General features: G+C 38.7%; 1 protein-coding gene across 2 annotated transcripts in view; it reads right to left on the bottom strand.

The window, feature by feature from the left end:
* Positions 1 to 18,106, bottom strand: part of Ints4 (integrator complex subunit 4) — a 102,953-nt gene that overhangs the window by 39,408 nt on the left and 45,439 nt on the right. For both annotated transcript variants that reach the window (XM_003468530.5, XM_005003183.4), the window contains exons 11-14: positions 15,601 to 15,806; positions 12,117 to 12,259; positions 5,240 to 5,355; positions 401 to 534 (exon numbers count right to left, since the gene is read on the bottom strand). In XM_003468530.5, the coding sequence (XP_003468578.1) occupies positions 401 to 534; positions 5,240 to 5,355; positions 12,117 to 12,259; positions 15,601 to 15,806 (599 nt within the window). The remainder of the gene's footprint in view (positions 1 to 400; positions 535 to 5,239; positions 5,356 to 12,116; positions 12,260 to 15,600; positions 15,807 to 18,106) is intronic.

Here is an 18,106-nt window from a genome sequence, read left to right as displayed (position 1 = left end):
CCCAACACCAGGAAAAAAAGAAACACAACCTTATCTTTTGTCAGGTGTGGTGGCACACACTTGTAATCCCAGCTACTTGGGGCACTGAGGCAGGAGGATCAAAAGTTCAAGGCCAGCCTGGGCAACTCACTGCATACCTGTCCCAGACCTGTGTCACTCTGTGATATAATGCTTTTCTAGCATGTGTTAGGCCCTGAGTTCAGTCCCCAGTGGTGCCTACTTCCCCCACCAAAAAAGGATACAGGAGAAAAAGTACAAATAAACAGGGGAGAAAAAATTAAAAGAGAAAGAACAAATCCATTTTCAGAGACTATACAGTCTGTTGTCTGCTATTTAATAACCACAGAGCACTAAAAATCAAAAAATCCGAAGGCACAGACAACAGATGTTTTCCACGTACCCTTAGAGCAGGAACCAGATGAGAGAGACTGTCTCGAAGGTAGGCATAGTGCCTAAAGGTGTGGTCTGAGAACAGTGCTGGCATTGTTGGACAGGTTTTAGCAGCATTGAAAATAAGAACCAAAACTGCAATGTCTGGTAAATAGGTTAAGTGAACTTGGAAGCAGAAAAGACTGAGCTTGGCCAACCCCACTTCCCACTCCCCAAATTCCCATTAAGGGACTCCAATTTCCTACTAATGAAAGAAATGCAAATTTATACAAGAATATACAGTCCACCAACCCACTCACAGCCCCAGTTACCAAAGGTTTATTTTGTTTCACAGTATTGGGATTGAACTCAGGATTTTTACACTGAGCTACAGCTCAGCTTTCTTTTTTGTTGTTGTTTTGTTTTAATTTTGGAATAGGATCTCACTAATTTGCCCAAGCTAGGCTTGAATTTGAGACTCTATTTCTTCAGCCTTCCAGAGTGCAGGGATTACACTCATGTACAACTATACCCAGCTTATTAAAGGCTTTTAAAATTAATGCCAGATACTACTGAGAATACTAACAAATTCACAGTATACTATTTATTTGCACAATCCCTCCGGATAACAATATGGTTCCAGGCATTATAAGTGTTGACTAATTTCACATCAAAAAATAGTCTAAGTAAACTGGGCAAGGTGGCACATGCCTGTAATCCCAATACTTAGGAGGCTGAGGCAGGAGGATCACTGTGGTTCAAGGCCAATCTGTGCTACCCAGTGAGTTCAAGGGCAACCTGCACTGTACAGCAATTCCTTGTCTCAGAAAGAAAAAAGTAGTCTAAGTAAGCAACCTAATATCACAGAATCATTTACAACAGTAGAAAACCAGCAATAACCTCATGTCAAAATGGTTGCTTACTTGTGTTTTATACACTTGGCAGAGTATCATACAATCAATAAAAATAATATTTTACTGAGCATAGTGTCCTAGCACTTGGGAGGCTGAGGCAGGAAGATCATGAGGCCAGGCTGAGCTATATAGCTAAGTTCAAAGCCAGCCCAAAAGACACAAAAATAAACACAACAGTGACATTTATAAAGAATTTACAATATTATACCATAAACATTTTCTTATTGTAAATGAAAACAAGTGGGCCATACAACACATAGAGGTCATGATAGTCATTATTATAAAATATTTATTGATGAAATAAACTGTTTAGCAAAGCAGCAAAGCCCTGATCACAAGCTTTAAAAAAAAGAGAATAAAATACACAAAAATATTAATAGATTACTTTGTCCCAGATACTGGGGAAAACACTGGAATCCCAGCAACTGAAGAGACTGACCCTGAGTGTTCAAGACCAGCCCAGGCCACAGCACCAAACTGTTCCCCCACCCTCTCCTCCAAAGAATTTAAATAAGAAGTGTCTTCCTTTTACAATTTTTTATTTGCTCTCTAAATATATTAATTGTATAATGGAAATTATAAATTAAAAGATAGATATATATCCAAACCTCCGAATTTCCCTGTGACAGAGCCTGAAATACCCTCTCCTAAAATCCACTCCTCCCAGGGGCTGGGGATTTAGCTCAGCGGCATAAGCACCTGCATTGAAAGCAGGCAGTCGTGAGTTCGATCCCCCCTGGTACAGATAAAAACGAAAAAGACAAAAAAAAAAAAAAAAAAAAAATCCATCCCTCCCTTTTCCCTTACAGGTGAAACACTGATTTTACCCTAATTATCCTCTATGCTTTCCGCCTAGATTCAGAACCTTAGCCAACTAGAAGAGGCAGCATAACAGTGGTGGAGTGGAAACCCACTGCCCCCCTACTCAGGAGGCCAAGGAAGGAGTTCACTTGACACCAGGAGTTCAGTCTGACCAACATAGTGAGATTCCTGTCTCAAAAAACCAAAAATAGCAGAACAAAGGATTTGTGAGTTTGAGGCCGGCCTGGGATACGTAAGTGAGCTCAAGACTAGCCTATGCTACATAGCAAGACCCTGCCTCAAAAAAAAAAAAAAAAAAAAAATTAAAAATAAATAAATAAATAAATGCATACATACAAATAAACATACATAAATGAATAATATGTAGCAGCACTGAAATGCTTATCTCCAGATTTCTCTTGCACTGGACAAAAATAAAACTTTAACTTATTTAAGCTACACTTGGGAGTAATTTCTGGGGTATAGAGCCCAAATTTCTGGGATATATAATTAATAAATATAATTCTCCAAGTACCCAGAAAAGTATCTTACCAATATCACAAAAAGACTTACAAAAATGTTTTAAATTTTTTAGTGTGACAGAATTTTCAGATCTCACAGAACTTCAGAATGCCTTCAGAGATTAAGACGACATACCACCAGTTCCTCTCTGATGAGCTCAATTTCAAACAGCTGTGCTATACCCTTAGCTAAAAGAATGGGAATATGTATTTTTTGTAAGTAAACAGACAGATTTTGGCATTGATTAGTATTTCAAATTACACAGAGCTTTCTATTTTCCAAATACAACATGAAAGGAATCAAATGGAACTCAAAAGTCATCTTCATATCACCGCTAGTTATTTGGCAGATACCTGTGTTTCAATAAATACCCCTCAGCCTCATGAAGGAGCTGTCCATGGAGTAAAAGGAACCCTGGGAAAATGTGGACATACTGATATAAATGTATTCCCATCACTAGAAAACAATCCAAGCCAAGAGCATGCTACACAAGGCTCTCATAAACCACTGAAAATGTATGAGATGCAGAGTAACTTTGCCTCTGAGCTGAAAACATCACTTCCCTTAGGTTGCAGATCAAATTAAAGATAGTGTCAGACACAGGGAAAAGTAAGCAGGCTTGAAAATCAGAAATTTCTGGCTTTAAATATGAGATTTGCTTTTTAAAGGATCACTTAAATTCTATGAACTTCAGTTTCCTCATTTATGAGCTGCAAAAATGTGTGCTTTGAAACTGGGCATGGTAGCATATGCTTATAATCCTAGTACTCTAAAAGACTGAGGCAGGCAGATTCCAAATCTGACCCAGCTTGGGCAATTTAGCAACTTAGCAAGACTGTCTCAAACTTTAAAAAGGGTTAAGAATGCAATTCATTGCAAAGGCCTTGAGAACCATTACCAGTATCAAAGTAGAAAAAAAAAATCTTCCTTTCAAGTCTGTTTGGGAGAGAGATCAGTAATAACATTTACAAAACATTCAAGAAGAAATGCCTACAATTTCAGTCTGGAGCAGGAAGACTGCAAACTCAAGTTCATCTTGGACAATTTAGCAAAATCCTGTTTCAAAAATAAAAATAAGTCATGTACAGTAGCAAAAATGGAGACTGAGACATAAGGAGCACATACTCAAGTCCAGCCTGAACAACTCAGGAAGATTCTGTGTTATGGCTTGTGTCTAGATGTCCCCTCAAAGCCTCACGCAATCACAGGCAAGGTTTTTTCAGAGATGGCTGAATCTGGAGTGTGTGATTGTGTGATGCTAGGATCAAGGGTATTACTAAATCAGCCCACTGACTGGTGTGGCACTGTCCTAATCCCAGTAGCCTGGGACAGAAAGAGGCCTGTCTCATCTCTTGCTTGCTTTGCTACCTTCTGCCCATCATGAACTGCTTCTCCTCTGTGATGCTTGTCTGCCATGCCAACCTGCCCTAGAGCCAGCCAATTATAGACGGAAACCTTTACAAACTGTGAGCTAATAAACCTTTTCTCCTTTAACTTTGGATGTTGGGTACTTTGTCTCAAAATGAGAAAAAAGTAACCTCAGACACTCTATCTCAAAAAACTAAAATGAAAAAGCTCTGTTTTAAGGTAATAGATTTAATCTCCAGTACTTCAAACAAACAAATAAGGGGTAGGGTTATATCTTTGTGGTAAAGTGCATGCCTAGCATATTCAGGGCTGTGTGCTCAATCCTCAGGGAGCACAAGCATACACACACACCCCCAAATGAGTACGTGGGATATAACAGGTATCAAATAAATGGCAAAAATAAGTGCTAGTATTAAATGGCGAAGATGAGCTATTGTAAAAACAATAGCTAAGAATAATAACCATTAAGCTCCCTCAGACACTCTTTTACTTAAATGAAATGAAAAATTGAACTCTTACTAAGGCAGGAGTTAGCTAAAGAAAAGGCCACAAAAAGAAGGGACGTTCACCAACCTTATAGCCTGCTTTCTGGGCTAGATCTGAGGCATAAGGTAACCAACAAGAGCCTGCCTTGTAGCCCACTCCCTGGGATTAGATCTGAGCTGAGGTAAACATTAGTTCATGACCAGGATTCTCTAGTGTAAACAAAGGAAAAAGGTAATCAAGTATCAGCTTATACAGCCTTAAGTTCCCAGGCATGCACCCAAGTGGTCTCCTATAACTCCTGGCTGACTCCAACCCTAATTACCATGTCACTGACTGTCCAGATTTGACAGACATAAACTCGGCTCCTAAACCCCACCATGGTCTTTGGACAATATGACAGTTCCTCCAAGAGTCATAAAGGGTCAAAACCTCCAATGTCTGACAGAAGGGCCAAGTCAAGTCATTCATAGGCCACTGTCATACTCAGATCAAACCCGTGACTCCACCCAAAACCCTTAGGTTTAAAACTCTCCACACCAAGCTTCCTGGGAGCCCTGAGCTCTTCTCATTGGGACAGTCTCACTCTATGAAGTGAATCTTTTGTTTTCTCTTTCAAATCAATCACTGAGCCCGCTGCTACTCCTGAATGTTCTTCTCAATTCTCAGGAACCTGGACAAGACTCTCAACCCTGTAACAAGACCATCACAGCCACAATGGAATAAGAGATACTAGGGTTCCCTGACCAATCAGCAAGACTCATCCTAAGCACAGAGGATACAGGCTGGATCATCCATGTCTGGTTCCGCTGTGTCGAAAAATGGGTGGGTGCTCAAGAGCTCAGGCACCAAGGGAAGCACCAGGGTTGGATGCCGACTTCCTAGAAATTTCAAGCATCTGAAACAAACAAATAAGAACCCATTTCAGTAAATTAATAAGTGTCTTTAAAAAGAAGCAGGAATTAAAATCACAAAACCTGATTTAGAATAAGAAATTCTCAACTATCTACTTTTGCTAACTCTATGACTTCAGATGAATCATCATCCCATTATGTAGAAACTGAAATAATTCATCCAAAAATGGTCCACTGGTGAGGCTGAAACAGGAAGATCACTGCGAGTTTGAGGCTAGCCTAGATTACATTGTGAGTTCAAGCCTAGCCTGAATTACAGACTGAGAGTGTCTCAAAAAAGCAAAACAAAATGGTTTTATGAAAAGCTACTATGACAAATCAACAGCTACTTCCTCCTTTTTCCTTGGAAAATTCTGATTTCCCTTAGGCATCAGGCAGGCAGCAAAGTTTCATAATTACTCTAAATAATGGTGGGGAACCTATGCCATGTGTGACACAGTGGGCACTCGGGCCAAGTCACTCCGGTATCAGATAGACGCACACAAAAGTGAGCCAAATGCAAATTTTTACCTTTCAATAAAAAGTTGTTTGTATCACTGAAAGCTCTGTTATTGTGTTTTTCTTTTAAGACAAAAACTGTTAATGTGAGTTGTTTTTTCCAAACTAAAACTTCAGTATTCAGGTTTAATTGCAGTGTTGGCACTTTGGGACAAGTAAGTGGGTTTGGGGTTGCAGTTTGGACACTTGGTCTCTAAAAGGTTCATGATCACTGATCTAAATGCAGCCCTTCTCATCTTCTAGTAACTGATTTGCTGATCAGCAAGTAACCCAGTTCTCATGAAGCAAGAGGCAAAATCTGCAGGGTACCTTCTCAGGAATAGTTTCCTAACCAAATAAAAAGAAAAGCAAGAAAGAGAATGGCCCTTCTGATATTTTCTTACAACGCAGTCATCTTGTAATCCAAGAGAACTGCAAATAAATGATCCAGGACTCTAAGCCTGTCAAAGATTTGCATGACCAATACTGAAACTCACCTTTTTACTTCTTGTTATACAAAAAATTAGACTTTATTGTTCAAGATGTTTCAAACCAGACTTTTTTCTGTTTGTCAAGTGGTAGTCAAAAGCATTCTAACTGAAATCAGACCAGGTTTTAAACTGCACAGCCTTAGACAAGCCGTTTCATTGTTATAAAATGGAATTAAAAGAATGACATGCTAGAGTGGATATAAAGATTAAATGAGATAACAAGGAGTCTGTCACATACCGTAGTAAGAATTTAACATACATTAGCTATTATCACTACTTGAAGGTCCTTGGGAAGCTATGAAGAACTACCTGAGGAAAGGTTCAACAGCACACACTTGCAATCTTAGCTACTCTGCAGACTGAAGCAAAAGGATGGAAGGTTTGAGGCCAGCCCAGGCAACTCACTGAGACCTTATCTCAAAATAAAATTAAAAGGGCAAAGTAACATGATCAAAATACATTATATGCACTGAAGTGTCCCCAAAATGTAAAAATAGAGAAACAGGCAACAGGGTGATAGGAGGATGAGAATGATCAAAATACATTATGTACATAAATACATCTGCCAAAATGAAATTCATAAATTAATCTGTATAATATACATTAATAAAAAATGAAAAAAATTTAAAGATCTGAACTAAAACAGAAAGATAAATAAATAAAAATACATTAATATTTTAAAAATTAAATTTTCAGCCAGGCATAGTGGCATATGCTTATAATCCCTGCACTCCTGAGGCTGAGGTGGGAGGATTGCCACACATTTGAGGCCAGCCTGGGCTGCATAGTGAATTCATGGGCAGGCTGAACTATACAGCAAGACCCTGTCTGAAAAAACAAAACAAAACAAACAAAATAAATAAATTTTCAGTAAAAAAAATTTTTTAAAAAGCATGTTTTAGGGAGGGGAGGAGATATTGAAGGAAGGATAGAGGAATAGAGGAAAAGATAAGAATAAAAAATTTTAAAAAGATGTTTTTAAAAAAGGATGTTAAAACAAAGATGTTGGGGGCTGGGGGTTTAGCTCAGCGGCATAAGCACCTGCCTTGCAGGTGTGTGATTGTAAGTTCGATCCCTGGTACCAATAAAAAAGAAAAAGACAAAAAAAAAAAAAAAAAGATGTCATGACCTGTGTCTAGATGTCCCTGAAAGCCTCAGGCAGTCACAGGGTCACAGGTGTGGCTTTCCAGAGATGGCTGGATCTAGAGTGTGTTAATCCTAGGACTGAGTGCCTAACACAGGGACTAAGGTGATTATAAAATTAGTTCACTGATTGCCTTGGCATAGTTCTTCATCACTTGCTGTTGCTTCTTCAATATATGGCTGCTTTGCTGCCTTCTGCCCACCATGGACTATTTCTCCTCTGTGATGCGCCTTTGCCATGCCCTGTCTTGGAGCTAGCTAGCCAACTATGAACTGACACCTCTGCAAAGTTTGAGCTACAATAAACATTTCCTCCTTTAACTCTGAGAGTCACTATTTGTTCTCAGCAATAAGAAAAAAGAAACTAAGACAGGGAATGTAGCAATACAACACCCCTAAGTTCCATCCCAGTATCACATACACATCATGTACACACATGCACAGGCACGCACACACACACACAAATCTATGCATCAAAGTAATCTTACGTTTCTATTTTATTTCCTAAATTCTAGTTTACAAACTACACTGAATTGAAAAGAAATGTAAATCTTAACCTTTGTCCTCATTGAGTTTATAATCTAACTGAGGCAAAGACTGGCACTACAACATAATAAACTACCAAATGAAAAAGCTGGCCAAGGTAAAAGACATCATTATGATCAGGTAAAGTTTCACACAGCAGAGCTTCACCAGAGACTGAAGAGCAGGTGGATCACAAGAGATAAAGCAAATACTGTACCGTGAACAATTTCAGGAATACATGGGGGATGAAAGGCATCTCCTTTTGATCCTGGTAGGAAAAGCACTCTTTCCTAGCCTGGTGGCTTTCCTTTTTTCTATGTGGAAAGCAATCAATCTCCTGGCCTCCCTCAGCTCTTTCACTCACTGTTCCTTGGTGGCAGTCTGGCCTCCAGACACCGTTCTCTGTACTGGCTCTCTCATCCTGTCAGAACTCAAAGTAGGAAACATCAGGGCTATTAACTGGGTTCCCTTAGAGACCCTTGCACAGTGGGGCCTCTCTAAAGCTAGACTTTAGCTCTGGCTTGTAACACAGTTAATTTACCACTTCATCCACTTTCCTACCTATGTATTTCCTACTTCTTTCTCTTCTTGCTCTTTGAGAGCTAGGTTTCTGAGTCACTCTGTTTTTAAATCTCCACAGCACCTACCACAATAATCAGGTTATAGGTGGTCAGTAAGCATTTGTTGAATGAACTCAAAATAGGAACAGAACAAAGTACTTCTTTTTTTGTACTAGGAATAAAACTCAGGGCCTTACGTTTGCCAGGCAGGCACTGTGTCACTGAGCTATCTACCTGGCCAAATTAACTTTTTTTTTTTTAATCTTTTTGTGACAGGGTCTCACTGTGCAGACCAGGCTAGCTTTGGGCTCACTTTGTAGTCCAGGTTGATCTCAAACTTGCAACGATCCTCCTGCCTCAGCTCCAGTGGAGCACTGTTTAGTTTCTTTTTTCTTATTGCTGAGACAAAATAATGACTCTCAGAGTTACAGGAATGTGCCACCACACCTGGCTCAAAATTAACTCTCTTAAAACTTTGCATTTATATATTTATCTTTGCAATATCTTAAATTATTCCTTTTCTTTTACTCTTTTATCATATTATCTTTTATTTATTTATTTTTTTTAAGTCTTTTTCCTTTTTATCGGTACCGGGGATTGAACTCACGACTGCCTGCTTGCAAGGTAGGCGCTTATGCCACTGAGCTAAATCCCCAGTCCCCATATTCTCTTCTAATATTTCTTTTTCTTCTTGAGATGGGGTCTGCAATTCAAGCTGGCCTTAAACTTACTATACAGCAAAGGCTGGGTTTGAAGTCATGGCAATCTTCCTGTCTCAGCCTCCCAAGGGCTGGTATTACAGGTATGTGCTACTATGCCCAACTTAATATTTCTAAATAAAGCCTTTTTTTTTTTTTTTGGTGTTTTGAGACAGAGTCTCACTATGTAAATTAAAGCTGACATTGAATCCATCATGTAGCCTAAGTGGCCTCAAACTCACAGCAAACTTCTTGTCTCAGCCTCTCAAGTGCTGAGGTTACAGGCATGCACCACTAGGTATAGCAAGCCACCATTCTTGGGAGAGATTACAGATTTAAATAATATTTAAAATAGGTAACTTCAAAATGTTCAAATGAGGAAGGGAACAAGGGAGCGGGGAGAGGGAAACGAAAGGAGAAACAGTAAAACAAAAATAAGAAAACAAGAAAAACATGTAAACAAAGCTTTTGTAAATGGGACGAGAAGAGAGGTTGAAGGGAGGGCAGGGTAATGGGGGAAAACAACTTATATCATGTACAGGTACAAATTCTCTATGATGAATGTGATCATATAATGATATGCATAAATACATATAGTGATATGAATCTAACTTGTACCAATCCAATAAAATCTGACTGGAAGACAAAAAAATAAAAATAAAGCTGGGGATTTAGCTCAGTGGCACAAGCACCTACCTCACAAGCATGAGGTTGTGAGTTCAACCCCAGGTATTAAATTAATTAATTAATTAATTAAAAATAAAATATGTAACTGCAAATTCTTTTGGAGCACTGTTTACAAAAATCCACTATACCCCAATAAAAACAACTTTACCTATCAGGGTAAATAACCATGCGCCAAATAACCATAAACCCTTTCTTTCTTTTTTATATTTTTGAAATAAATATACAGCCAAGACTCATCTTGAACTCACAAACCTCTTGCATCAGCTTTTCTAGTGCTGGAACGTCTTTCATCAAGCAGAACTACAATTACTGATAGAGAAATGTGTACCCCCACTACATCTGCCATGCTTCAAATGACTGAGTGTTCCTTGAGGACCATCAATAAAGGTAAATTGAACTGAACCAAAACTAGATTGTACAAACATGAAGAAATGGCAAATAGAAAAGCAGACATCAAAAATGTTACCTATGCTGGGTGTAGTGGCACATAGCTGTAATTCCAGCAGTGTGAGAGTCTAGGAAAGGAAGACCAAGCTTGGTATGGGTAACCCCAGCACCTGGGAAGCTGAGACAGGAGAACTGTTCCAAGTTCAAGACCAGCTTGGGCTACAACATGAGCTTAAGGTCAGACTGAACTGCATAGCAAGACCATGTCTCAAAATGCCAAAAAAAGAAAGGAAGACCAATACTGGACCTGGAGGTGCACACCTGTAATCCTAGCACTTGGGAGGGTGAAGAAGGAGGATCGCCCCAAATGAGCCAGTCTGGGCTACAGAGTAAGACCCTGTCTCACACAGAAAGAAAAGGAAAGAAAAAAAGGAAGGAAGAAAGACAAAGAGAGACAGAGAGAGAGGAAGGGGAGGGGAACGAGGAACAGGAGAAGAGGGGGGAGGAGAGAGGAAAGGAGGGGAGGGGAGGGGAGAGGAGGGGAGGGGAGGGGAGGGGAGGGGAGGGGAGGGGAGGAGAGAGGAGAGGAGAGGAGAGAAGGATGGACAGACAGATGGTGAAGAGTTTGACCCAAGCCTGGCCAACCTAGGGAGACCCTATTTCAAAAAAAGAGCTGGGAAAGGGACCAAGAGATGAAGGAAGAGGAGAAGAAAGGGAAGGGGAGGAGGATGTAAAAAGAATTAAGATGTGTTATGGGCATGTAACAATTCCTCACAATGAATATAATCATTATGTATTACAAACATGTACTAATAAAAATAAAATTTTGAAAATGGAGGCTGGGGTATAGTAGTTCAGTACAAAGATCCTGATTTTAATCCCCAATATTGGAAAAAAAAAAAAATCTACCCGTGAGAGTCTTCTGGTATTTTTCATTTTTAATATATCTTCTAGGGGTTTAAAGATGTGGTTGAGTCATGAATAATTTAGCCTAGACTATGTCAGGTTCTGGGTTTAGTAGCTACACCAAAAAAAATATCTCCCAAATATCTGATATAACTCAGAATTTTTCTACTTTTAATAGTTTTTTAATCAATAAATTATACATAGTGGGAAAGATCCTGTTAGATGCTCATTTAAATATTTACATTACCATAATACAATTTATGATACTACATGTTTGCAAGTAGCTCTTCAAGTAGAAGTTCATGAACAGTGTTAACAGCCTGACTGCAATCAATAAAAATAAAGATGATCTGGAGAAAAATGTACTCCCATTTGTAGATCAAATGCCAGCCCTGCCGCTAATCTCAGTGATTGTAATACTACACAAAGCAAAATAGACAAAGGAGTGAGTGATATTACATAGAAATAAAAGGAATTCTAATGGACTCACTCTATAACCTAAAGCCCACCACAGGATTTGGCACTTAGTATATAGCAGATGCATGATTATCTGCTAGGTAGATGGAGATACAAATTAATAAATAATCTAAAATGATACTTATTGTAGGAAGCAAGACTCCTCAGGCTGGGGATTTAGCTCAGCGGTACAAACACCTCCAAGCATGGCAAGTGTTAGGTTGTGAGTTTGATCCCTGGCACAAAAAATAAATAAATTAAGACTCCTGAGTTTAGTTACACTGCGCGAGGGTTCTAAAATGCAATAGCAAGGGCCACACCTTCCATCTATCATGAGCCACCAAATAAAGTCAACACTGCACATTTACTGTACACAATAGGCTCTGTGGGTAAGTGGGGAGGGGGGAGTTCTTACTTCCATATGGAGTCCCTATCAGTAGGGTACTTGGTTAAATTTTTCAGCAGTTCCACTAATGCAAGATGAATGCCTTCTTTGGTTGAAACATTAGTACAGCATAAGAGTTCATGAAGAGCTTCTCTAATATCTCTGGAAGAATCCTTAAAAAAACAAAACAAAAGGTAGTAAAAGTAGTAATCATAGCTAGTTAGTAAACCCAAACTCTATCCATGACCCCCTTCTCCCTAGCCTCCTTCCTATTTAGGGTGCCCACACATGAATGTCTTGGGAAGATTGTGGGCTTAACTTCCTCGAAAAGCTTTCATCTTATTAATAAAAAGATTTACTGTAAGTACCCTTGACCTCTTTTGCTCTTTAATCTTATTATTTTTTTCCTGTCTAGAACTCAAGTACAATGTCAAATGTATTAAGGGACTCCCTTTGACTACGAACAAGTACCACTAACAGAGGCAAGAGTGGTAAGGGAGGGGGAGTACTTTACCTAGGATAATCAAAATGAACAGCAAGCATTTAAGGGCTATGAAATGGAAGCACATTTGAAAACAGCATGGAAGCCATCATGGCCAAAGCAAATAAAAAGTGAATTAACTGTAAAAGATGATTGTCAAAGCTCTGCATGGGCTGATCCCACCTGCCCATCCAGCCTAATCTCACATCACACTTCTATTAGCTCTTTATATCCACCACATAGTCCTCTTTTGGTCCTTCAATTGTACTTTCTATCCACCTCACACTCCCAATTCTTCCTGAAAGTCAGTGCCTAAATCCTTTTTTGAACTTAACTGTAGAATATGCCCTGATTGTTACCTGCACTCCCTTACTACTCCAAGGACAGAATTCTTCTGACATCCCCCTTGGGAACTCACTACTGTCATGAGCTTAGCTCATTATTAATCCTTTATTTGTGCCACTGTCTGCCTCCCTCACGTCTAAGTTACGAGGCTAATGCTTTTGTTCACTATCATATCCATGCATAGAACAGAGCCTAGCAAATAAGAGGCGATCAAGAAATATCAAAGAAACAAAGGGAAAAAAGGACAAAAAGAAATGAAAGACAGCCTGTGTGTGGTGGCATATCCCTGTAATTCCAACACTTGGGAGGCTGAGGCAGGAGGACTGCTGCAAATTCAAGGCCAGCCTGTACATAGAAAGACCATGTCTCAGAAAAATAAAAAATAAATGGGAGAGAGTATGTTTAAGATTTATCTTGCTCTAAACATGGTAAAGTTAACCATAAGACATAATGTTTCCTATATGAACAAATCTCCATTGCTGATCACAGACAACTATACTGATACACTACAAAAACAAGAAAAAAATCGACTGTATACTTCTTAAGAGCTATGTAACTCCCAGTTACAGAGTTAACATGTGATGTTTTATTTTAGGAAATGTTTGCTAAGCATTCATTATGTATATGTCACAACACTGGGAATACAGTGAAGAATACTACCAGGTCACTCTACCTTTTTTTTGTTTTCATCTTTTTGAGACAGGCTTTCACTATGTTGTTCTGGCTGGCCTTGAGCTCACTTTGTAGCTCAAGTTAATCTCGAACTCACCAGGATCCTCCTGCCTCAGCCTCCCCAGTGCTGGGATTACAGGTGTGTACTACCACTCCTGGCTTGGCCACTCTACTTACAGAGCTAATAAACTCCTCAAGGAGACAGAATGAATATACAAAACCTGTTAAAGATGGTAAAATTTGAAAAATAAAAAGACATATTGTTCTCAATAAATACACATTAAATGAATGAGGAAGAGTTCATCTGATATGAATTTCAAGAATACTTCAAGAAAAGAACTGTGAGCTTGAGGCAGGGAGATCATGAGTTTCAGGTCACCCTGGTTACATGGCAAGACCTTGTCTCAAAAAACAAACAAACAAAGGGAAAAGAAAAAGCAGAGAAGAGAAAAAGGAGGAGGGGAGAGGAGAATCAACATGTCATTTCTCTTCATAAAATCCTCCAATGGCTTTCTATAATGCTTAGATAAATCCAAACACAGGACACAGCTTCGTATCACCTTTCCCCCTGCTCACTGTGTTCCACCCCTTCTAGATACTTTCTGCTCTGCAGCTACACCGGACAGCACTGTGCACAGAGCCTTTCCACTGGCTGTTCTCTGACCTACGATTACATCCCCCAGTCTTCACATGGTTGCTACTGTGTCATTTGAATAAACTCAAACACCATCTCATAGAGGCTTTATCAACTACTTAATTTACAGTGAGTTCCCTACTCTTAGGCCATTTATCTTCTGTCTAACATTCATTAACTGAAATCATTTTAAGAATGTAAGTGAGAGCACAGATCATGTCTGTTTTTGACACTGCCGTATTTCTAGTGCTTGTAAAATAAGATAGTGGATTTACCAATTTCTCTCAGAATAGTATCTCATCATTGCAAAAAAAAGAAAGAAAAGAAAAGAAAAAAAGAAACAAAAAGACCAAAAAGTAAATTCTAAATTGTACCTAGAAGGATCAGCTCAAAGCAATGAGGTACTGAGGCTGGGGATGCAGCACAGTGTCCAGTGCTTGCCTACAAGACACAAAGCTCTGCGATTTGATTCCTAGCACCAAAAACAGCACTCAATCTGCTTTCTGAAGTCTATGGCAAAAATCTGAAACAAGTATGCTAATAACTAAACATCAAATTGCTATCTCTGACATATGAAGGGATAATAAACCCAAATTCCATTTAGTAATATTTAGAAACTAATTTCAGTAGTCTCAAGTACGATTCAGACACTTTATTTAAAAAAACCTATGAACCACATACAATTGCACAGCTTCACAAGTAAATCTGTGTTCATATTCTGGCATAGCAACACATTGATGATATGACCTCTGATATATTACCTTTTTTCTCTATAAATCTACAGGGATGAACAAATTGATTGATCTTTAATACTCCTTTCTGCTGCAATAACCTGTGATTCACTACAAGAATGAAATCAAATCAAAGGCTGAAAAGAACTTATCACTATTTGGCCTCTGCCTTATGTGTAAGTACTTCTTGCCCCCTCTGCCATCTCTTTAATTGTATGCTGCTGCACTAATGAATTCACCTCTGTTCCAGGAACACATCATATTATCCTGTACCCCTGAGACTTAGACACTGCTCCTCCTCTTTAGTTCCCTTCCTGAAGTACCATCCACTCCCTAAGAGAAAGACCTCACTGTTCTATTCTTTATCCCTGCAAATGTTCATTACAGCACCTTTTTCTTCTCTTTCTCTTTGGCTTCATCTCAGCAGATAAAAACAACAGTATTTTATTCTAGAGCAGCCTGTCCTTTCCTGACCAAAGCAATACCAAATTTATTCAAATTTCCTACTTAAGGTCCATTTCCTCCATCTTGGGGAAGGAACATACTGTGAAGACAGAATTGTGCTGCCAGAATTACTGACATGCTTGCCAATGCCTAGCACACTATCTGACTCAAAAAAAGATGAGGAGGAAGTTACTAGCAAACACTCACCTCTAACACGGCCAGGACAGTGTCCAGCTGATCTTCTCGGAGGGTAATATTGTTAGAGATCTTTCTCATGGTATGTATGGACTGCAGGCGTACTTCCTCAATTTCATCATTGAACATATCAACCAGGAAATCAAGGCACTTTTCAGCAAAGGAGGGTGAAGACTGGGCCAGCATGCAGAGGGCCTCCACAGCAGCAATGCGAACCTCTGAAGAAAAGAGGACAAGCAGAACTGCACACAGAGTTAAGAACCATGGGGAAAATCCAGGATGGATCCTTGCTCAGTCACACTGCCTCTCATTCTCTCCTCCTGCCTCTGTGAATTTTCCGTGGAAGGTCTTGCCCATACTACTTTCATACTGACCTACAAAAATGGATTTTAGTGTTATCTGACTCATGTGATCAAGTCACATATCTGCCTACATTTATTCACTTTCTTGAAAACTATGTTATCTTATCCTAGAATTCCAAATGCAAGAAAGCATATCATTATTACTAAGATTATAATAGACTAAACATCATTAACCTCATTTTAGCAAAATGCATTAACTTTGCCTGGAAGTGAATAAAAGCAGTCTAGCACTTAGTGATTGTAGGCTAATGCTTCTAAGTCAAGGTACATGATTCAGAAAGACAAAAGTGTTAGAGCAAAATGGAGAGTAATTCCCCTAGCAGCATGAAGTAAAGCCACTAAACAAGGAAGCTCTTCATTCATTCAGTAGTAAATGCCTCAGACACACATTATGCCAGCCTGGTACTAAGTGAGTAGACACAGACATAAGACGTAAGATACAAACAATGCTCACAAAACTTCCATATGTCATGGTTTTGTTCCAACAACACATTTGTTGTGGTTTCCAAAAGGTTCTGTAACAAAATATACACCTTAAAAAGAACAATAGTTAAAACTCACAAATATAACTTGTTCTCTGTATAAGACAGTTTTCATGGATGAGTTACAGCAGTTACTACACTATGGGGAGATGATTCAGATTTTTATTGGTAATTAAGAAGTTTTCCTTTTCATAAGAAGAGATTTTCTTCATAATATGATTTCAACATGAAATTGCTAATAATTATAAAGCAAGCCAGGAATAAACCCAAGCATATTAACTGCTGGCTCTTCCCAGGATTTTACCCATTACACCACACTGACTCATCTTTACAAGTTTATCAAGGGAATCAGAGGAAATTCTGTCCAACATAAAATAATTTATGTGACCTGAGTTGATGCAATTGTAAACAGAAACAAAAAACTCTGGAATTTTATTCTACTTGTATAGCCTGATTATAGGTTACTTTCTACTGGACAATTAGGAAGGAGAAATACTATGTATGGTATAGACTTCCTCAGAATCCAGGGCAGAGAAAAGAAATCTGCTATACTGATGGGAAAAAGAAAAAATAATCCTGATTTAGCTACCTACCAATTTGGCACTTAGTATGAAGATACAAAGATGAACAAAAACAAGACTGTCTCTCAATACCATTGATAGAAAATATTTGGAAAAACTTTCATCTGTACTAAGCATGTAGTTTTTTTTCTCATCACACTGCCTAAATAATATATGTAGTATAACATCAATTTATACATCACTTATACTGTATTATGTATTGTAAGTAATCTGGAGATGATTTAAAGTATACAGAACGATCTGCATAGGTTCCAAGTAAATGCTATGCTATTTTATACAAGGACTTCAGCATTCACAGAACTTGGTATTCTTGGGGGGGGGGGGTCCTACAACCAATCCTTCTCAAATATCAAGAGATAACTATACACACAACATCTTAATAGCAAACTGAGTGTAATCTAATTCTGGAATCTACTGACAAAAAAACAAAGCAAACTCTTCACACATCTGTGTGTGATACTGGGGATTGAACCTAGGGTTTTCTTACTGAGCTACATCCTAATTTTTTTTTATAAAAAAATGTTTGTTTGTTTTTTTGTCTTTTTCCGTTTTATCGGTACTCGGGATCAAACTCAGGACTGCCTGGTTGCAAGGCAGGCGCTTATGCCGCTGAGCTAAAACCCCAGGCCCCCCAAAATATGTTTTTGAAACAGAGTTTCACTAAGTCACTAAGCTGCCTAAACTGGACTCAAATTTAGGATTCTCCTGCCTCAGCATACCAGAGTCCTGGGATTACAGGTATATACCACTATGTCTAGCAAAAAAACTACCTATCAAAAATGACATTCTTGCCTTTTTGAGTTCTATTCTGGTAACTTTCTACGCTCACTGTCAACACCTTCATTCTAGTCCTATCTTTTACACAAGTTCATTCTAAAATTTGACAATCAACATTTCTTCTCTAAGCCTGTTATTTTCACTGAAAATGAAGATGTAGTCAACCATCATAAAGCAGTAACATTCTATGATCTACATAATATAGACAGCATCATGTAACAGAAATTACAAGGGTTTTACTGAAATTTTACTACTGGCCAAAAAGGAGTAATGAGAGGCTGGGTGTGGTGGTGGTGGTATCCACCTGTAATCCCAG

The sequence above is a fragment of the Cavia porcellus genome, unplaced genomic scaffold (assembly GCF_034190915.1).
Source record: "Cavia porcellus strain 051 isolate PalLab524CR breed Dunkin Hartley unplaced genomic scaffold, mCavPor4.1 scaffold_9, whole genome shotgun sequence".
In the NCBI taxonomy this organism is placed as follows: Eukaryota; Metazoa; Chordata; class Mammalia; order Rodentia; family Caviidae; genus Cavia; species Cavia porcellus.
The sequence above is the reverse complement of the archived record's forward strand: the minus strand, read 5'-3'. Positions and strand labels throughout refer to the sequence as shown.